This window comes from Astatotilapia calliptera, chromosome 3 (assembly GCF_964374335.1).
Source record: "Astatotilapia calliptera chromosome 3, fAstCal68.1, whole genome shotgun sequence".
Lineage (NCBI taxonomy): Eukaryota > Metazoa > Chordata > Actinopteri > Cichliformes > Cichlidae > Astatotilapia > Astatotilapia calliptera.
This window is the reverse complement of record NC_137424.1, coordinates 48,109,647-48,131,858: the sequence shown is the minus strand read 5'-3', so window position 1 is coordinate 48,131,858 and position 22,212 is coordinate 48,109,647. Positions and strand designations below refer to the sequence as shown.

Below are 22,212 nucleotides of genomic sequence, written 5' to 3'. Positions count from 1 at the left end.
CAAAGAAAAGCATTTCTCTGTGCAATGAAATTCTTTCTCTGCTGTCCATACATAGATACCGGTTAATATGTACAAATAAAACTACCACAGATAAATACAAATAGTATGAATAAACACTGTAGCCTTAAAAATAAATCCCACTTTTGTTTGTTTGTTTGTTTGTTTGTTTGTTTGTTTCTTTCTTTCTTTCTTTCTTTCTTTCTTTCTTTCTTTCTTTCTTTCTTTCTTTCTTTCTTTCTAGTGTTTAAGAGTGGACTAAGTTCTCATGTAGGCCACTCTTTCTCACAGGTTCGAGTTAGTTGAAATTTTAAGACATCGAAAAAAGAATTTGTGACTTATGGATAGTAAAAACTATTTGTGAAACGTCATCAGATTTTTTGAAAAATCCAATAATACCTATCTTGTTATTTATATTTTAAGTGTAATTTAGTTTTTACTAAAAATTCAATTTTCAGGGGGGTTCTCAAGTTATACTTTGTAATATTTTGAAACCATTTTTTTTCAACAACTGGATTTACGTTTTGTCTCAGGAAACGTTCACACCTGTTTTTTAGTATTCCGTCCACAGATTCATCATTTTCAAATGTATGAGTGGTACAAAAAAGGCACGCAATGGTTAGCTTCAAAGGCATTTATTTTGAAAACACCGGACGGAAATCCCTGTTATGTGCCGTTGCTTCTCCGCGCTCCCGAACATTCGGTTTCCCAGTGAGCACGCGCTTCCCGGACCGTAGCTGCCCGTCATCGCTGGCGCTGACATCACACGGAGGATTTGCTACAATGTCAAATACTCACAAGCAGCGCGAGCTCATGGCTTCCCCGCGCCACAATGACAAACACCGCCGCGTCCAGCTGCTCATCCTCTAAATACTACACAACTACGACCACAACTACGACCACCGTCCATGGCTTTATTCCGCGATTTTGGACAGGATGCGTTTGAGGTGAGACGGGTCACTCAGTTCTTTTCTAAATTACTGCTTTTTACTTGTAATTCATTTAGTTTATTTCGTAATGTTTTTAATTGAAAATTGTAGCTGATGTTTGAATTCTTGTTTGTTAAAAAATTTAAACCTTTAAACGCAGACGGCGTGTTTCCCCGTATCTTTATGGGAAAAGTTCCCCGGCTCCCTAACGTTGATTGCTGTGCTATTACGTAATGGGAGTGCGGACACTGCTGAACGGATTTTACAGTGAGGTGCCGTGATGACACATCTCTGATAGCACAAGCTCGCGGATTGCGTAGTAAAGACCGCGTCATATTTGCACACCCCTGTAACACCAAGTTTGTAGCCAAATAACGCATTTATCCCCTCACTGATTCACTCAAAGCACAACACTTCACGGTTTTCCAGGCTGTTAGTTGACCCAGCTATGACTGATTTATTACTGTTTTAAAGAAAAAAAGTCATTTAATTACAGGTCCTCATTGAACAAATACATGCTAAAAACAGAAGAACATTTAAGTGATTTGTGCTTGTATTTTTAGCTGGAAAATATATAAATGTCTAATGTTGCTACTGATGTTGCTCATACTTTTATAATATCTGCAGTGCTGTGAAAATGCATGTACTCTCTTTCTGATTTTTTCCCCTTATTTGTCATGCTTACTTCTTTTAGATCATCAAACACATTTTAACATTACACAGCGATAACTGATTAAAATAAAAAAAACGAGTTTTTTAAATGATGACTTTATTTATAAAAGTAAAAATAAAGCTATCCAACCCCTGTGTGCAAAACTAATTGCCCCGCTTTGTTAAATCATGTTCAGGTTCATTAGCTACTGCCAGACCTGGCGAATCAAGAAATCACTTCAATAGAAGATGTCTGACAAAATGAAGCAGGCTCAGATCTCAAAAAGCAACACATCATGTCCTGATCTAAAGAAACAGCTGATAAACAAAGTCATTGACATCTGTTAGTCTGGAAACAGTTACAAAGCCATTTTTAAGGTTTTGGGACTCGAGAACAGTGGAACACTGGTGAACCTTCCCAGGAGTGGCTTACCAAAATTACTCCAAGATCACCCGGACGACTCAACCAGGAAGTCACAAAAGACCGCAGAACAACATTAAAGAACCGCAGGCCTCACCTGCTTCAGTTAAGGTCAGAGTTCATGATTCAACAATAAGAAAGAGAATGGGTAAAAATCAGACTGCATGGGAGAGGTCAAGGAGAAAACCACTGCAGAGCAAAAAGAACACAAAGGCAGGTCTCACATTTACCAAAAATATTTTGGTGATCCTCAAGAGTTCCGAGAAAATATTCTGTGGACTGATGAGACAGAAGCTGAACTTTTTAGAAAGTTTGAGTCCCATTACATCTGCAAAAAACTAACACAGCAATTCATGAAACAACATTATACCAAGAGTCAGACATGGTGGTGGTCGTGTGATGGTCAGGGCTGCTTTGCTGCTTCAGGACGACTTGTTGCAACGGATACATTTTGTATTTATTCTGGTTCTCTTTGTCTAATATTAGAATTAGTTTGATGCTCTGAAACATGTAAGTGTGACAAATATGCAAAAAACAAACCCTAAGAAATCAGGAATAGGGTAACTACTTTTAGTCACTCTGTTGTTTTCAGCACATTGCTAAGTATCAGCATCAGAAGAAGACACCGAGTATAAGGTGTTCACGGTTAAGTGATGACAAACTTTGAACCTGACTGTGTGCTGTTTGTGCGTCTCAGCAAATCTATGTGAGTGCGTGAGCCAGGTCAGAGGTCATGTTGCGGAGGGAATCCGACTCCCACGGCCTCTTTACCTTCGGAGAGACGTCCGACAATGACTGTGAGGTGAGGCTGTTTATTTATACCTGCTACCGGCGTACCTCTTAGATCTGCATGTGGCTCTAAAGTAGGCTGCAGTTGACACAAAATGTAACCGAAGGAACCCACAGGTCCAGTTGCTGAACACGTAATAGCCCAACTTTTTGACTTAATTGTGTTATTTTTTTTCCTTTTAATAACTCTAGTGTTCAGCACTTGGCAGTCAAGCATTTTTAAGTGAGTAGGCAGATAATGTCAAAAGCCAGAAATCTCTCCTCTGAGCCGTTGACAGAGATATGAAAACTTTTGCCAATGATATCCAACAGCCAGGCTCATCCCAGGTCATGTGACAGTGATATTGCTGGACCTTATGTAAGTTTGTACAAGCTTCTTACTCCTTCCCTTTATCTCTGTCATTATGCTGCTGTCTAAGGATAAAAGGGACCAGAAGCTTCATCAAGTCAGCAGATCACAGTTGTTTATCCTCCCTGTCTTTGTCTCTCTGTCTTAGATGGGGGTGAGCTGCAGAGAGGTAGATGTAGCGTGTCTGTGCGAGGCCGGTCCCTGTACACTTTATTCAGAAGCACACACGCCTACGCCGGTGAGTGCTCAGGCTTTCCACTTAAGTGTCTGTGGCCGTCGCTCAACCCGCTCAGATCTGAGAGTGTTTCTTCATCTGTAATCAGGCTCTAAATGCTGCCCGACGACCTCTCTGCATCTTTGTCGCTGCCCTGTTTTATTTTAAAGTACCTGTTCACAGATATCGACGAATCACGTGTTAGCTTTTCGTTTTTTGTTTTTTTTTCAAGGTGTGAATCTAATCAGTAGGTCTGTCTCTCTTCCTGCTTTCTGTTCTCAGGACACGCGGCTGTGTGAACGCTGTGGAAAAAACAAAGTGATGGTAACCAGGTACTCTGAGGGATACGGCACAGAGGTAATGTGTAGCATATGTGTGCGTGTCTTTATGACAGTGCTCTGTGTGCAGCTACTTAATGCTGTTGCAGAGCGCTGTGTGTGGAGTCCAGATATGTAACACGTTATAAGACTTTTTGATATTTGTGTTGATTTCCTGGCAGGCAGCTGGCATTTTTATAGGCTTTTAAGATTCCAGCTTGTGAGCAGTACATGAGTAATACCAGGGTTCACTTAGGCCAGATGATTGATGCTCATGCCACAGATAGACATTTTCAAAGAGGATTTTCAGTCTCTTAAAACTAGGGTTGGACCATTTATTGCTAACTGATATACAGCACTGTGCAAAAGTCTTGAGCCAGCCCTAACATCTCTATATTTTGTCATATTTTGAGGCAAATACTGAAACTTTTCTGACAAAGTTGTATTTTTACTCAGTTGTATATAGAATTTGTGTTCTATTTTTATACTATTGTATATTTTATTCTATTTTATTCTACTGTATATAGTATTTTATTTTATTCTATTCTATTAGAATAGAATTATCTATTTCTATCTTATCTTATCTTATCTTAACATGCACAAACTTACAGGTAAATACAGCATATAAATCAAAAACAGAGCTTGAAAGTCAATATTTGGTACGACCTTTATTTTTCAACGCAGCTTGAAATCTCTTAGACAATCTTTCTTTAATTAATTTTTGAATAGTTCTCCAGGCTTCTTGAAGGACATTCAAAGTTCTTCTTTGTCCTAGATCAAAATCTCCAACACCATTGGCTGAAATGCAACACCAAGCCATGATGGAGCCTCCACCGTGCTTCATACACGCTCACTTATCATCATCATCATTTATTTAAATAGCACTTTAAAAACACACCTGGTAGACCAAAGTGCTGTACAATACTAATATGCACTAGGGCTGCCACAAACGATTATTTTGATAGTCGTCTAGTCACCGATTATTTTTGCGATTAGTCGACTAATCAGATCATCATCCATTGGACGTAAAACGTACAGCTTATTGCACCAGCAGCATCTGCTCTTATATAACTATCATTAGCTTACAGCTTTAAGTGTTTACGGTCTGTGCTAACAATAAAGACAAGGTGATAGTTTATTAAATTTTAATGAAATTTGCAGATTGTTTTGGTGGAGTTTAATAAACTCCTTGCTATCTAAAATATAACAGGACACCGGAGTAAATTCTCGAGCATCTCACACTGATAATCAAATTCAAATTTTACAAATTCAAATTTTATTTGTCACGTACACAGTCATACACAGTACGATATGTAGTGAAATGCTTAGACAACTGCTCGTGACCTAAAGAAAAAAAAAAAGGAAAAGGCTATGAATAAGATAGGAAATAAATATGAAAAATTAAAAAGTGTAAATTTAACTAGGAAGGAATAAAATATAAAAAATTAAGGTTAAAAATGAAATAACTGTACAACACAAATTAGAATGAAGGGTAAATTTAACTGGGAAAGAATAAGATAAAATATATAAATTAAAGTTGAAAATAAAATAACTGTGCAACAAAATACACAATACACAGTATAGAACTATATAAGAATGTATAAAGAAATATAAATAAATAAAAATATATATACACACAATAACAGCAGCTGTACAAATATTAACTGGAAATGAAGAATATAGTGACCAGTGTTGTGCAATCCACATTATGTCTTGTGCAGTGCAAATATGCTGTCTGCTTGACGTTTATTCAGCTGTGTGAAAACTATAACTTTAATCTCAGCCAAACCGATTTACCCAGGAACAAATAAAATACCGTATTTCCCAGACTACAAAGCGCACCTGAATATTAGCCGCACAAGCTAAAATCAGGGGAAAATCCTGTTTTGTACATACATTAGCCGCACCTGACTAAAAGCCGCAGGTGTTTCAATGTTGACTTATCATATGTAAGAGAATATGCACAAAGGGAATTGTCAGGAAAGAGATGGCTGTTTGGAGACATCACTTTTATTAATATTTTGAAAAACAAGTTATGGGTACATATTTGCACATGTAGTACATAACAGTAGCCTACAGCACACCAGAAAAAATAGATTCGGACTACCTTTTAGGCTCAGGTGCAGTGACACAGCTTTAACAAGAAGAAAAGTCAGTCATTCACCACCATCTTTCTCTTCTTCCTGCGCACTAAAACCACCAAAGTCCTCTCCTCCAGTGTCGGATACAAACAGGCTCAGGATGGCTTCGTCATCCACTCTCCGCTTCTCTCCTTCGTTGTCACTTTCAAAACCAAAGAAATCCTTGTTGTCAGTGTCAGAGTCGAACACCCTCAGAAGGGCCGTGGCGGTGTCCTCCTCTCCATCATGCAGCAGTCCAGCCCTTCAAAATCCGTTGGTGATCGTGGATGCTTTCACACTTTTCCACGCTGTCAGAATCCACCGGTGGAGTTGAGCATAACTTGCTTTTCGCAAGTTTATCGCCGCTCATCATCCACGCCTCCCGCTGAATGCGTAGCGCTACTTTGAAGTTTGTTTTTCGCGCTACTTCGTACGGCACTACGTTGCCTGGCGGACGGACATGTGACTAACATACCACTCTTGAACCCCGATCCTTCCGCCAGGCAACGTAGTGCCGTACAACAGCGGAACACACAAAACAAATCGTCTTACGATATGACAAAAATCATGGACAATGCATAGAAAAGCCGCACCTGACTAAAAGCCGCAGGGTTCAAAGCTTGTGCAAAAAGTAGCGGCTTATAGCCCGACAATTACGGTACTAAAAAAAGCCAAACAATAACATAACGAATTATCTAAGTGACTTATATATCATGTTTAACCTGAGTAGCGAAAGACGGCGGTGGGTTTGAAAACGATTTGCCGGGAGTCCGGTGTTCTTCACGGCGCTAGTGAGCCTAGCCCCCGGCTCGCTATCAAGCTAGTGGGTAACAGACGTCTCCGAAAACGTCGGAGCGCTTTTGAAAATATGTGGTGTCTTGATAAACTGAGCAGATATTTGATGTTTACACAGCTACATTCTCGCCTGAAAATATGTTAAACGTGTATTTTGTGACCCAGAAAGAATAATAAGAGTAATATTAAAACTAACTAGCTGCCGCCATTGTTGGAAACTGAGCTGGGCTGCGCTATGAATTCTGGGACACAGCTTCTTCTTCTTCGGGGTTTAACGGCAGCTGGCATCCTTGTACATGTAGTGCTGCCATCTTCTGTTTCAGTCCGTTATTACACTCTTAAATCCTACTACTTATTCCTGCGTCTTTTGTGATCTTACAAAGCTTCAAACGACGCGTCGACTATTAAATCAGTCGTCGACGATTTTGATAGTCGACGTAATCGTGACTAGTCGACTAATCGTGGCAGCCCTAATATGCACATAGTAATAAAACCAGACATAGCAATAAAATGTTAAAACAAAACAAACAAACAAACAAACAAAAATCCTTATGTTCCTCTCTCCTGACTTCCTCAAAAACAAACAAACAAACAAAAATTGGATTCCTCACTCCAGTGGACCGGTTGCTATTGTTTTTCAGTTTGGCTCTTGCTGTGGTTAGATTTTTAGGCCTGACACTTCTTCTGTCCTCTACTTGTCTTCCACAGATTTTTTTTAAAGGACATCCAGCGTTTTGCCAGGTTTTTGGGTAATAGCTCTTTGGGAATACCCTTTTTGGTGCACAAATAGTTTATTTCCTCTGGCATCTTGCACAGATTTCACAAATGAGTACAAGTTTTGTGTTTTGTGACAGGCTGCGAATACCAAAGTGTCAGCCACTGGACTGACAGAAAGAGGGGAAAAACCAAAGAAAAACTGTGGAAGAGCTCCAGAAAGGCTGGAGTACTGTTGCTCAAGACCACTTTAAAAAATAAAATAAAAATTCTGGCTCTTTAAAGCAAAAAATTTAAATTAGGAGGGACTCCAGACTTTTGCACAACTCTGTATAATTGGCTTATACGTATCGAAATGGAAATAAGCACCGCAAATATTTTAATCAGTGAGGTGGGTGATTTGATTTGTGATACAGTTTTCCTGAATTGATGGTGATAATGCTAGCTACCCTTACATGAAACAATATCCAAGATAAGGGGAAGCATGAGCAATTTACCAAACAAGTCAAATATAATGAAATCATTTAATAAAATGCCTTTATCTGTTTACTGTAGCCTGAACCTAAAACTAGCCTGAACTAGGTAGCTTGTTTAGCAGAGTGCAGCTGTTCTAACATGCTGTGCTGTCAGCGTTAATCTCGTTAAAATTCCATCAACACCATAACCACATTAACGCTGCAAATCTCTGTTAGGGAGTTATCGTGGATCACCTTGTGTGTGGGGCTGCATGGTGCTAATGAGTGAACAAGCTAACTGCGTTGACGCCATGCAGCCCCACGCAAAGTGGGGCCCCACGAAAGTGATTTTTTAAATGCTAAAAACGTTAGTTTGTCTATGCTGTTTATATTTTAAAAAGTTATCAATATTTGGTATTCTTAAAAAAAATCACAAAATATTGCAGTACTGTGTTGTACGAAAATCATTGCTATATCCCTGTCATGCAGCTAGCTGCTATCCGATTGTTCAGTCTGACGTCACTAGCCGTGTCTGGACCTAAACTCCGCTGCAGGTCCATATATCAAACGATCACTATGGCATTACTGAGAGTTGAAAAACTGTCTAAAGTCTTTCATCTGTATTAATAAAATGATCAGCGTTCTGCACTACCAGGTGTAACAATTGAGTTTAGCATCCAGGCATCCGTGAAAACGGAATTTATGACATTTAACGGAGTTAGAAGTTAGCAGGGAGTTAGCTCGCTAGCTTCTATCTAAATACAATATAGCATGTCCTGACTGCGGGGATTTGGAAACAAATTAAAACGTACAGCTCTGTTATCACTTCCAGCATAAATGAAGACAGAAAACTAAACAGCAGTGACGTTTGTAGGGTTACTGAAGTTGAGCTAGCTGGTATATAATGATGTGCTACGTGACCGCTAGCGACACAGCTATGTTAGCATAATATAAACAAGCTAACTTTTTTTCCACTCGATAAAAGTTAACGTGACTGTTCTCGGTGGTCAGGAACAAATGTAATCGCATGGCAGGATGCTGTTAAAGGACCAAACTTCAGCCAGGAGAACAACTGAGATAATCCATCCACAATACGAGGTTAGTCATTCATATACTGCTGCATGGGCTGGGCTGTAGTTACATCTTAAGGTTTTAAAAACTGAGCTTAAATAAATGATTAGCGGTAATAAAAGCCGAGGGAGGTCAACAGTGATCACTGACTGTTTTAGGAGCTTTTTGAGATTAAATATAAGAAAATACATAACATTAAACATGTTAACAACACAAAAGCCATATTAAACACAGACTACTTTAGGCCCGGAAGTAGGATTCGTCACGTCATCACTGAACAACCGGATAGTTGTGTCTGCACCCACCTGCTCATTTGAGGCCACACCCTCAGTCAATGGAAACTGTAAGCCTTGCTATAATTTAAACCCATGAGTTATATTTAAAAAATGGAAATGTAAGGCAGTCTTGAAAAGGGAGATTTTTTTTTTGGTAGCAGGCTGTAACAATTTATAGTTGTGTTGCAAAATTAGCCATTTTAACATAGGGCGCTGTGGTGACTTGCTTTTGGATTCAGCCTCAAGTGGCCATTACAGGAACTGCATTTTTTGGCCAGAGATAAAAACACACAGCACATTATGTTAATAGCTCATTGTTTTTTTGTTTTTTTTTTAAATGCTAAACTTATATTTTCAGTACAGAGTGGCAGTAGTTCTTGTTACTATAATATACAGTTTAGTATTCAGTGATATATTTTGTGTTCTGGAATAGGAACCTTTAGACAAATCAATGATTTTTGAGTTATCCCCGTTATTCAGTATCTATCTATCTATCTATCTATCTATCTATCTATCTATCTATCTATCTATCTATCTATCTATCTATCTATCTATCTATCTATCTGTCTGTCTGTCTGTCTGTCTGTCTGTCTGTCTGTCTGTCTGTCTGTCTGTCTGTCTGTGACAGAAAGAGGTAAAAAGACTGGTACTGTTGGGATATAAATACTCTCTGACTTCATTACGTTATGGATAGAGGTGTGAGCTGATTCATGCTTAATAACAATGGTGGTAATATAAAAAGTGACGCATTAGCACACTCACACAGACAAATGCCATCATCAAGTGGTATTTGGTTTCACAAACTGTGTTGGTCTGTGATGAGTCACTGGGATTTATGGGTTTCTTTCATTTTAAAAACTCAAAAAATTGAAAACACTTTTGTATTTGTCATATTTTATCCCAGCTTAATGGCTGCTAACACATTCCTCTGTGTTTCTGTTGGTTATTATATATTTTTTCTTGTCTTTTTCGCTCCATTGCAGGAGGAGTGTGTGTTATCTGACCCTCAGGGGGAGAGTGACGCAGATGCGGATATAGAGGATACAGACTGCAGGTCACCGACACGTTCATATTCACACAGTGTGCTGCGCTGTACCTTACTGTATCTGACCTTGTGCCTTTGACTCAATTTGTTCAGACTCCAGGAGCCTGGTTCTCTCCAGCGAATCAGCTCACGGAGACGGAAACGTCCTCGAGTAGCGCGACAAGACACCACGGAGAGCGAGGATGATGGCGGGCGAAGCCATAGATCCCATCGATGGAATCTGAGGCTTAGTCCTGACAGAGCACACAGCAGAACCATACTCGAGGTAAGAAGAAATAAATAAAAACAAATCAAAATCAAGCAATCAAGATGTGATTGTGGTGCAGACCTTCAGCTTTAATTCAAGAGGTTTTTATTCAAATTTGCATTAATTTTATGCATTTAGTTGAATACTCCAAAAGAGTGTTTCACTCGGTTGACATCAGGTCACCGTAGAAAATTCTATTTCTTTGCCATGAAAAACTTTTGCAGCCTGCTTTGTATCATCCAATCAAGCTTGCAGCATTTGGTTGAATCTGAGCAGAGAGTATAACCCCCTCTGCACTTCAGAATTCGTTGTCCTCTTCTATCAGCAGTCACATCATCAATAAACACGACATGGACAGTGTATCCATGTCATAACACTGCCTCCACCGTGCTTGACATACTAACTTTTCCCCTTCTCGTCCATCATTGTGATAAAAGTCAGTCTTGATTTTGTCTGTCCAAACATATGTACACTTGGCTCTTTCACATGTTTTCTGAGGCTTGAGCCTGTAACCAGTGGTTTGCACCTCATTGTAAACATCTGTTTCCATTAACAAAAGCATCTTTTGATTGGAGACCCAATGATACACCTTCCTGCTTGAGAGTGTTCTCGACTTGTTTAGATGTTGGGATGTTTTTTCTCTTAACCATTGAAATAATCCTGCCATCTTGCACTTTTAGTCATCTTCTGTGGTCCTTCAGGCCTTCTGCTATTGGTATCAATTATTCATTCATATTTGAAATTCACAAAAATTCAGCTATTATGTTTGCTTTATTTGTCATGAAATAACGAGCTGCTTGTCAGTCAGTTGTCCAATTATACTTGAGCCTTTGAATCAGTGTTGCCAACTCCTCAGTAAGGAAAATCGCTATTGGCTGTCCTAAAAGTCGCTAGAAGTCGCTAAATGACGTCATCGCCTAATTTGCATAATTGATCATGCTAATCTAATTGTAACCTATGTTGTTGGAGAGAGAAATAACATCGTGGAAGAGACATAAAGTGAGTAAAAACGTCCTAAATGCATTTAGAGTTTATTTAGAAGTACAAATTAAATTTCTTTTAGCAATTATTGTTTTTTTTTTATGTCACAATTCCAACCCTGCTCCTTTACCCGGGCTTGGACCGGCAAAAGTGACCCGAAATAGGCACTCTGGTGGAGTTACTTTGTGTGTGTGTGTGTTTATAAGTAGTTTTAAACCTTGTGATCCACAAAACAGCATAAGAGTAAAAGAGTAAAGGAGGACTGACTGTGTTACAGCACCCGCTGCTTGTTGAGAGTAAAAGCGATACGCTCTTTCACGTGTTTTTTTAGCGACTTTCTTTAGAAAAAAAGTTGCTAAGGGGTCTGAAAACTCGCTAAATATAGTGACAAAGTCGCTAAGTTGGCAACACTGCTTTGAATATGGCTTAATCTTTATAGAAATGGTAAAGCAGTTAATACAGTACTTTTGTTAAACCCCTTGAATTAAAGTTGAAAGTCTTGAATATTGATTGTTTGATTTTAAATCTACTATGTGGTGTACAGAGAGAGAAAATTGCCCCCTGAAAAGTGTCATTATCCAAATACTTTCTGAGTCACTGAATGCACAGAATTTTCCAGGTTCATACTATTACTTCCCTGTTGCTTTAATTAGTTACTCTGCTCATTTAGGGTCTAAAAATGAAGTACAAACAGAGAAATTGAGGTCTATCTCAGTTCTCTCCTGCGTCTGCCTTTCAGGAGAGCATATCACAGGTCAGGCCACTGATCATTTGCAGGCCAAACGTGGAGAAGCAGAAGAGTCCTGATGAGGTGACCCGAGGCTCCAAACTGACGTCTCTGTGGCCGTCGTCCTTCTCTCTTCCTCTTATCCTCCTCCTGTCATTACCTCTCTCTGTTTCTCTCATTGTTTTTATCGTGTCTTTCCTCCTTCCGTGGGCCAGTGCTTGACCCCCGCCATGCCTGCTTCAGGATATTAGTTTCATTCCAGAAATGACAGAAAGTTCTACCGACTCATATAATGTAGTGGATAGCGTAATTTCTTTATAAACGAGTAGAAAGACTTGAAGATAATAATAGATTAGCAATACTGAATTTGTGTTCAATGTTTCTTTTCCTCCTTTCTTTAAATATCTTGACTTTAAGCGAAGGTCGTCCCTCGAAACCAAAAAGGCACTGAGAAACTTTCATAACGCGGCGCATTTTGATCGAGAATGTGCTCACAGTGAACACAACACAAACTCAGCTCCTGCCTCTGTCTCATAAAATCTCACCTTCCGTCTCACTTTTCCTCACCCCCTCGTTTGTAAAAATAGACCTCTCATCTTGCTCCTTATTCTAACAAGCCACTGGAGTGACACAGAGGGGGGGGGGGCGAGGTTTTATGGCTGTGCAGGTACTTTTAAAAAGGAAACTAGGAGGCTCGGTAGGAAAACCTGCGAAAGACAATGCTGCCGAACTATGCAATCCCTCTGTTTGTACCGCGGCATCTTAACTGCTGTTCGAGTACGTCTCCTATGTCCTTGGCACTGTCGACACCTTCGTGGCCCCCCGTCCCCTTTTCTTCCTCTGAGGAGTACAGTTTGTGAATGCAGGGACTCGATGGTTCCAAAGTAGAGCGTGACCCAATTTAAAAAGCATTACCAGGAGAGATCTGATACAGCTCCCATCGTGTATGATCTACAGCACATCTGTTATAACGAATAAATTACATGTATTAATTTACGCGCCGCAGACCTCAAAATAAAACGAGCTTTGGTGGCAGTGTGTTACAGGAGTTTGGACACTATTTCACAGTCTTACATTCATATTTAAGAATGCTTATGTAAATTATGATTTAAGAGGACTAAGCTTGACAATCAGTCATGCTGTTTATTTCAAGCTGGAATATCTAGAAAACGCCATCTTTTGGCTATGTTTGTACTGTACATTTCATTTTATGTTGTTTTGTATGTGTTTTGAAGTTAGGGTTGTTTTTTCTTCTTCCACACGTCACACTACTGATGCTTGCTTGCCTGTAGAAAAATGATCATTTTAGGTTAATATCAGGTTGCACTGTCTTAACTGGTTAGTTTTAGAGATTTTTCTCTCCTAGTTTGTTGTCATGTTGTAGTCTTACATCTTATTTCTATATGTGTTTATCTCTGTTTCATGGGGCCCAGAAATTCAATAAAACTAGATTGTATTTTGACAACAAAAGCCTTTCTTTCTTTCTTTTTTTCTCCACTACCACTTTAAAACCAAGCAGGTTGCAGAAATGAGGCTAAACTGCTGACTTATGTCTTCGTTATAGCTACTACCATTAGCACTCATACATCTTCAAATGTAAAATAGTAAAAACCAACACAATTGTATCTCATATCCCCGTATTGGGCGTTGTTTTTGGATTATTGTAGTAAATGCTGGTCCAGGTTCAACATGGCAAGTGACCAATCGCATTGTTATGATGTCATAGTTTTGCATCGTGGAAAAAGCCTGTCGATGGACTCTCAAGAAAAAATAGGATGGCAGTCAGGGTTAGGGTTTGGTGTGTGTTGTGATGGTGTTTCCACATTGCAAAACTATGACATCACAGCTATGTCACTGGTCACTTGCAGTGTTGAACCTGGACCAACAACAACACGAACACAGGGACATCATATCATGCTGTCTTTAACCAGGTGGCAGGAAGTAGAATAACACACCAGGTTACAAAAATCAAGAGGTGCACGAGTTAGCGAAAACGGCAGCTAATGACAACACTGACAAAGTCGATATCAGTTTAACGTCAACTTTGTGGTACAGTTCTGTTTGCCAGGCAGGACATGGTGGGTATAATGGGGTCCTCTGGGAACATCAGCGGTTTCTTTTTTTTACTGTGTCCGGTGTAGTCAGGATATCCAGATAGTAGATAAGGGTTTTCCAGTTCTGGACTTTGTGCCTGCCATTGCTTATCATTGCAGTTAAGTTAATAAAATAAGTCAATAATAGTCTAAAATCTCTCTTTTCGAGACTGCCTTACATTTCCATTTTTAGACTATAGCAAATGGTTTGGAAACTGCATTTTGAAGGAACCAAAGCTGGTTTAAACTGGATTGTTGAGTAAAACTCTGACTACAAACTGACTACACTGATCTTCTGGTACCAACAATTTTGCCCACACTTTCTGCATTTTCATGTCCAAAATTCAGTTTTAGGTGGTTACACATAGGATTATCTGTAAACCTCCAAAAGCCTCAGCAACACTTTAGGTCAACCGCTATGACTTTAACTTTTTTTATATATATATATTTCACTTCACTCATTTCTGTCCCACTCTGTGATCTAGATTACACTTGCATTGATCTTATCTTGCAGGATCTTATCAATGCAAATATGTATATTTTCCCACCCATCCATGGTGATCCTGGAGCTCATCCCAGGTGACACTAAATGAGAGAGAGAGCTGTACAAGTTGCAGGTCAGTCACATGACATTTTTGCAAAATGTTGAGTTATTGTTTCTGATTTTTTTTTTTTTAGACCATGCAGAGTTACAGAATAGGCACTCTGACAAAAGATGACAGTGCTCGGTGCTTGAACTACTTGTGCCTCTCACTCTGTTGAGCCGAAAAAGAAGAATGCAACCCTCATGTCCCAGCAGTGTAGCTGCTCTTGACAAAAGGGCCTGAAGGGGGGAGGGGGGGTCCAATAACGAGGTTAGCGCTCTTCACTCCTCCTCCTCCTCTCACTGCTTGCATTACCATGGTAACAATCAGAACTGCTGCAGAGGAAACAGACTTTTCATAAGTAAGATTGTGAGCTGCTGCCCAAAGCTAAACTGTAGGTAATAATGTAGGTACAGAAGTGTATCCGTATCTGCCGTGAATGTATATACAATGGCAAATATCTGTACAGGTTGTTCCTGAATGGCGACGTTTTTAGGGTGTATTAAAGCATTAAAAAAACATCTTACAGACAGTTGAATGCTTACAAGCACACATTCAGTGTGAAGAAATGTTTAAGCACTCAAGTGCTCTTTTGAGTGCAGTTGAAAAGGGGCCTTAATCACTTGCCTGCTTGTTTAAATCCTTCTGCGTGTGAATGCACAGTAGGCATGTGTTCGTGTGATGCCTCACATGTGAAGCCAAAGTCACCGTGTCCTCAGGTAGGAGTGTTTTTTTTTAAGCGATCTGTTGCCCACCAGTTTCATTTCCAAAACACCTACTCACAGTCCCGAAACTTCAAAGCATGTCAGTAGATTTTTATTAGGAACCCACAGTGTGAACAAAACATCCATTGATCTTAGAGGATGTATGAAGCAGGGTTTTGATTTTAAAGATAAAAGATCTTCAACCAGTGATATTGAGCTTAAACACATTTAAACAAAACAGAGACAAAAACAGCAGCTAGCATGAACGAGATCAACACTGCTGTACAGACGAAGATCAAATCAAAATGTTTTTTCAAATGAGAATAAATGCACCTAGCCGTTTTTGCTGCAGTTTCCTTATCAGATTAAAATGGTACACTTTATGGACTTATACATTACACCTACAGGAGCTTCTTGGTTGTGGAAACCCATGCCATGAAGTTCTCCGTGGACAGTTTTTATGCTGATGTTAATGCCAGAGGAGGGTTGGAGGTCTGCAGTGACTGAGTCAGCCAAGTGTTTGTGACTTTGCACACTAAACTTGTGAATGAGTTGCTGTGGAGCCCAAACACTTCTACTTTACAATAATCCACTTAAAGCTGATGGTGGAATATTTACACTCAACAAAAATATAAACGCAACACCTTTGTTACTGCTCCCATTCCCCATGGGATGGACGTAGAGACCTAAAATTCATTCCAGATACACAATATAACCATCCCTCCCAAACAGTGGTCACAAATCAGTCCAAATGTGTGGTAGTGGGCACATCTGCCATATTGAGATAATCCATCCCACCTCACAGGTGTGCCACATCAGGATGCTGATCTGACATCATGAGTAGTGCACAGGTGTACCTCAGACTGCCCACAACAAAAGGCCACCCTGGAATGTGCAGTTTTGTCTCACAGCAAAATGCCACAGATGCCACAAGCAATGAGGAATGGGAGCAGTAACAAAGGTGTTGCGTTTATATTTTTGTTGAGTGTAGTAGGACAGAAATTTCATAAACTGTCTTCCTGCATCAGCAGCATCCTATCACAGTATCATATTGGAGTTCAAGGGGCTCTTTAGAATGCCCCATTCTTTCACAAATAAACAAAGGCAGTAGAGACAGACTGGAGGCCTGATTTTGCACACCTTTGGCAATGGGACTGAAAATATCTGAAATGAAAGACAAAGAGGTGTGGTTCTAAACTTTTGTATGAATGGCATGAATACAATTAGTCCTAAAACAAAATATACCCCACTACATCCCAAACCTTGACACCGTATTTTCTTCAGTGTCAACCTGATTAAAAAAAGGAAATAAAAAGGTACTTGTGATTAGGTTTGCTTACCTTCTGAGATTTATGCTCCACTAAATTATAACTAGACGTTTAGAACCTGCTTAACTCTGAAGACCATTTAGTAATACGGCAAAGAAGATTTTAAAATATCTTTATAAAATTCTAGCAGCTAATATATTGACAGATCTTCTAAAACTGGGACTTCCTGTCTAATTGCCTCTGATTTGACAAATGTTTTCAACTGACTTGAAGAAACTTGTTTCCAGCTTAGAGATTTCTTGGATTTCATTGGTTAGTCAAAACTAAACACTACCTAGCACTGTGACGGGACAAATTCACAAATAGCTGGCGCAGGCCAATCCAGTTACATTTCTAAAAATGTGGTAATGCAAGGAGAGAGCATATGTATGAATGCTATTTTCAAAGTCAAGGTTACACAGTGTGACCCAGCTGTTTGCTTTCTCTGTTAGCACAAAAGCCTTCAAGTCAACAGGTGTTGTTTGTTTTTATGCCCTCTTGGCCTCCTCCTCCCTCTTGCGCCTTGACCCACATTCCTCTGTACTTGGATGTGGAGGAGCAATGTGATCTCACTGATGACCCTCTAGGCATTTAAAATTTATCCCCAAGTCATATGCCTCAGAATGAATAAGCCTGCCAAGGCTTCCCGAGATGTCGAGGTTGATAGACTCAGATGGGCAGAGATTCAGCTGCCTCCAAGTCATTGCCTTGTTTATTACTTGCTTTTGCTTCTTCCAGTTTGCATTTTAGAACTGTTGAACACAATCCCTACACTAATAGACTGCAAAGTCCTTCATTTAAGACCACAACAATAAACTGCACATCCTTTGGAGATATATCAGATATAAAGTAATAAAATGAGGACAAAATTGGAAAAAAATGTGACAATATTTGACAATATGGTAAATAAAAACATAACCGTGCCATTTTCAGACTTTTGTTGGGTGTCTGCCTGAAGCCTCATGATGTCTAGAATTTCCACTACCTAGTGATATATTACACTGTATACAGCAGCTTATTTGGTTATATGAGGAATCATGCACTCTCACGCCACTCAACGCCACATGCAAGAGGGGAGAGAGAGGCAGGAGACGAACAAATAGACAACACAGCTCTTGTCTGCAGATGAGGTAAGGTCTGAGCTGTTTCACAGTGCGAAGTCCAGCTCAAGAAGTAAGTGATCTGCAGTTGCTTTGATTCCTGAGGTGCAAATCTGAAAGATTAAAGTAGCTGTGAAGATTTTAGGTCTACTGGACACTCTGGCAGTTGCTAATTCCTGCCTTGAGAAGCAGTAGGATGTATGGAAGAGAGTGATGGAGAAGAGAAGGAGACGATTGTGGGACAGGATAAGATGCTGGATTAAAGCAGAGGTGTGTAATAAAGAAGAAGAAGAAGAAGGGGTGGAAGAGAATGGTGAGGACGCTGACAGCGAGGAAGAAGATGTGAATGAGGAAGAAAATGAAGCAGGAGGAAATCAAGATGAAGAAGAAGTGCAGGCAAAACCGGAGGTGAGGGATGCAGAGGAAACCGAAGAGGACAAAGGAGAAAGTGGTTCAGAAACAGAAGGTTCTGATTTCACAGTTTCTGAGGATAAATATTTTAACAAACACAGAAATGAAGATATCTCTGAAACTCAGACTACTCTGGAGTGGAATGGAGAATTCAACGGTGAAATATTGACAGATGAAGAAGAAACTGTCACAGAATCTTGGGTCACTAAAGAAGATCGTGAAGAAGAAGAGGAAGCTTCTACAGATGATAAGGAAACCGAACCTTCAGTGGATGAAGATGGGGATTTTAGTGATGAAGATGACATAAAGACATATTTCAAAGATGATTACCCCATACATGTTTTTCTCACCTTGAATGAATTCAGGAGTTCATCCGTTCTCATCGACCTTACTTTGAGGACAGAGGATGGGATGCGTTTCTGTGTGCACTCCCCAGTGCTGGCTGCTGTCAGTTCACTTACCTGTGATAATCTAAAAAGAAGCAAAGCAGGAAACAAAAGAGCTGATGAAAGAAAAGACGATGACACATGTGTTAGAGTTCACCCGTGGTCAATCTCTCTTGGTCCTGAGGTAGAGCATGTTGGGTTAGAGGCGATTGTGGAGTTTGCCTACACTGGACAAATACCATTCTTAAACAAGGATAATCTGGACAAGATAAAGGCTGCTGCTCAAACACTGGGTGCACCAAGGGTTCTCGATCTCTGCACTGAGGAAGAAGAGAAGTCCACAAAAACTGGAGGGGATAAGAAAAGGGAAAGTATTTCTACTGCACAACAAATGACGATCAGCCTTCAGTCCATCAAACAGCTGTGGATGGACAGAGTGGGATGTGATGTGACTCTGGAAGCTTGTGGTGGATCGCTTCATGGTGAGTAGACCATTTAATGCTGTCTGGATGCCCACTTTAACTTTTACCTATTTGCTCAAGTAAATTTCTGTGTTGTGATACATTTTCTTTCATCCACAAGTAGGTCCTCAATCAAATTTAACATCACTTCATTCATTGCAAAAGTGAATATTTTCAATATTAGATAAATGTGTATTGAGAATTTTACCATCAAATATACATTTTCTTAAGATGCATCTGTAGTTCTGCCAAATAAGTTTTCAGGTTGTTCATATTTCTGTTTATTTGCAAGGCGACTACTGGGTGGTCCAGATTTCCATATTGTGGAACATTTGACCATCAAATAAACCTGGATTTACATTCTGCACAAAGTGTGTAGTAAACATACTTTGGGCCTTTATAGGCTTCATCTTTAATGAAGTACATTATAAAACAAGCATGTGAACTGGATATCTTAGAGATATTTACTCATTGATGTCTTTCGTCTAGTCCACAGAGTTATCTTGGCTGTAAGCAGTGATTACTTCCGTGGCATGTTCACCTCAGGGATGAAGGAGTCCCATCAGCCTTTTGTGACCCTTCCCTTCCTTTTGGCATCAGAATTAGAAGTTCTAATTGGCTGCTCTTACAGTGGTACTCTACCTATGAGCTGGCAGTGCATCTTTGAGATCACCAGCACTGCTCTCCAGCTTCAGTACCAACCTGCACTTTCCTTGTGCTACAATTTCCTGTGTCAAGAAATTAATCCTCAAACTTGTCTGGATGTGGTATCTTTTGCAGAGGCCTATGAAATGCCACAGCTTCTTGAATTTGCTGATGATTTTGTCCTCCGGCATTTCCAGATGGTGGCATGCACCTCAAAGTTTACGGACCTGTCAACTAAAAAGCTCTTGATGTACCTAAACAGTAACTCACTTTATGTTCCATCTGAACTTGTTATATTCAAAGCAGTGGCAGCTTGGATTCAAGCAAAGCCCAGGATAAGGCTCAGACTAGCTCATGAACTTATGAAAACTGTCCAGTTTCCCTTGATGACATTCAAGGAATTCAAGGAAGTGCGATCTCAGACCATGTGGTGTAATCCCAACATGGCAGAGCTGTATAAGGAAATCTTTGAAGATTTCTGCTCCAGTGAGAGTGCACAGCATCAGTTCCGCATCTATATGCCAAAAGAGAGTCTCGTTCTGATTGGAGGTGACCAGATTTCGGAAGACCTGAGCAGCCGCAGCATCAGCAGAGAACTTTGGTTTGGGAATTCCCTCAGGAATCACATAGGGGTAAAAAAGGCATTGGAGTGGAGAAAGCTGGGAGAGATGCCTGAGCCAGCAAGATTCGGGCATGAGGTGGCTGTCCTAAAAGGACGATTGTATGTGTTGGGAGGCAAGAAGTATTATGGCATTGGTGACACCCTTAATAATGTTTACAGGTAAGAGCGGTTCATTGTCAACCCTCCAAAAGCAATAATAACATATACTTAACTGTTTCTTATATGTGCATAATTTCACCACTTGTAGATATGACCCTTGTGAAAACAGCTGGGAGTTTCTGGCTGAAATGCAAGAAAAAAGATGCTCATTTTCAGTGGTTGTACTTAATGAAAAGATATATGCCATCGGCGGACACAGTGAGACCGATCCTATAGATAGTGTTGAAAGATACTGCCCATCTACAAATTCTTGGAGGTAGGTTGGGGAGAGCATTCATTGTTCATTACCATGTCATTACATTTCTCCTAAATAAGCTGTTTAAAATGATTCAAAACTTTTCAAAATATTGTAGTTTGCTGTCACAAATCACTCATCTTTTCTTTTTCAGTTTCACCTCACCCTTGGATCTGCCTCTGAGCGGTCATGTAGCAAAAGTTACCCAAGGACAGATCTTCATAACAGGAGGGGAAAATAATGATTACCTCTGTGTTGCATCCCTCTTTCTGTACCATCCAGAAACAGGAAGCACCTACCTGGCAAACATGGCTTCACCTCGAGCTCATCACTGTATGGAGATCTTGGGTGAATATCTTTACGTGGCAGGTGGAGTAACCACTGATGATACCATGACTATTGTTGATCAGCTATCTTGTGAAGTGTACAGTCCAGTGGCTAACTGCTGGACTGCCTTTGCATCTCTGCCAGTGCCGCATGTTGGAGCAGGAAGTGCCGTTTTGGAGGGAAGGTTTTATGTGCTGGGTGGATACAGTCAGGAGGACTACACCGACACTAAGGTGGTGCACCGCTATGATCCTGCCAGACAGAAATGGGAGAACATGGGAAGGATGCCCGGGCCAAACAATGATATCCATGCATGTCTGCTGTGTTTGCCAATGCATTTGCGACTATAAGACATGGTAATAAATCTCATTATGATTTATAATCACAAGAGGAGAATATCTCATTATAAAGTATATGAATTAAGGAGAGATACTTTGAGCTGAACCACGTAAAGGAAATGAACTGGAACTGTTAATAATTTAAATTAAACAATATGTTTTTCAGTTTTCTGAAAGTTTTTGTCAAAATATCTATCTGAATTTTCTTATTTTCATATAGTGTGTGTGTGTGTGTGTCAGATATTTAGTGTTCACTTTGGCATCCGATTTTCTTTGGTTATATAACACAAGGTTTAAATTTGATATGAATTAAACTGAGCTGTGTGTGAGTTCCACAGCGGAATGCAATAACAAGGTACGATCACATGAGGGAGCTCTCTGCCTCCCCTCTTGTCTTTACCAAACTTTGTGGTGGGATGCTGGTGAAAACAGCTGTCACTGTAAAAACTGTACACAAAAAGGTTGTTTTGCATTTATTATTCTGAAGAAGTTTCTCAATTTATATTTGCATTAAATTCTACTTGAAAATAAACAACAATGAACTGAGTCCTTTAATAATATAAGTGCACATATTCAGGTAAGTGCTGAGGTAATATTAGGTCAGATCATTAGAAGTTTACACAGAGATAAAGAGATTTGATGACTAATGCTGCTTTAACATTTTAAGACAATGCATAAACCATGAAAGAGTAAAACAAACAAACAAACAAAAAACAGGTTTTGTGGCTGTTTAGGTTATTATA

At 39.8% G+C, this 22,212-nt stretch overlaps 2 protein-coding genes across 2 annotated transcripts; both read left to right on the top strand.

The window, feature by feature from the left end:
• The first annotated feature begins 707 nt into the window (after positions 1 to 707).
• LOC113018262 (uncharacterized) lies at positions 708 to 13,567 on the top strand. The gene is made up of 7 exons (XM_026161322.2): positions 708 to 944; positions 2,696 to 2,800; positions 3,285 to 3,374; positions 3,633 to 3,707; positions 10,081 to 10,151; positions 10,236 to 10,407; positions 12,110 to 13,567. The coding sequence occupies exons 2-7, from the start codon at positions 2,732 to 2,734 to the stop codon at positions 12,317 to 12,319; spliced, it is 687 nt and encodes a 228-aa protein (XP_026017107.1). The 5' UTR covers positions 708 to 944; positions 2,696 to 2,731; the 3' UTR covers positions 12,320 to 13,567.
• A 2,940-nt stretch (positions 13,568 to 16,507) lies between these two features.
• LOC113019183 (kelch-like protein 33) lies at positions 16,508 to 22,001 on the top strand. The gene is made up of 4 exons (XM_026162725.2): positions 16,508 to 19,164; positions 19,633 to 20,569; positions 20,658 to 20,825; positions 20,959 to 22,001. The coding sequence occupies exons 1-4, from the start codon at positions 18,099 to 18,101 to the stop codon at positions 21,479 to 21,481; spliced, it is 2,694 nt and encodes an 897-aa protein (XP_026018510.2). The 5' UTR covers positions 16,508 to 18,098; the 3' UTR covers positions 21,482 to 22,001.
• Positions 22,002 to 22,212: the final 211 nt, after the last annotated feature.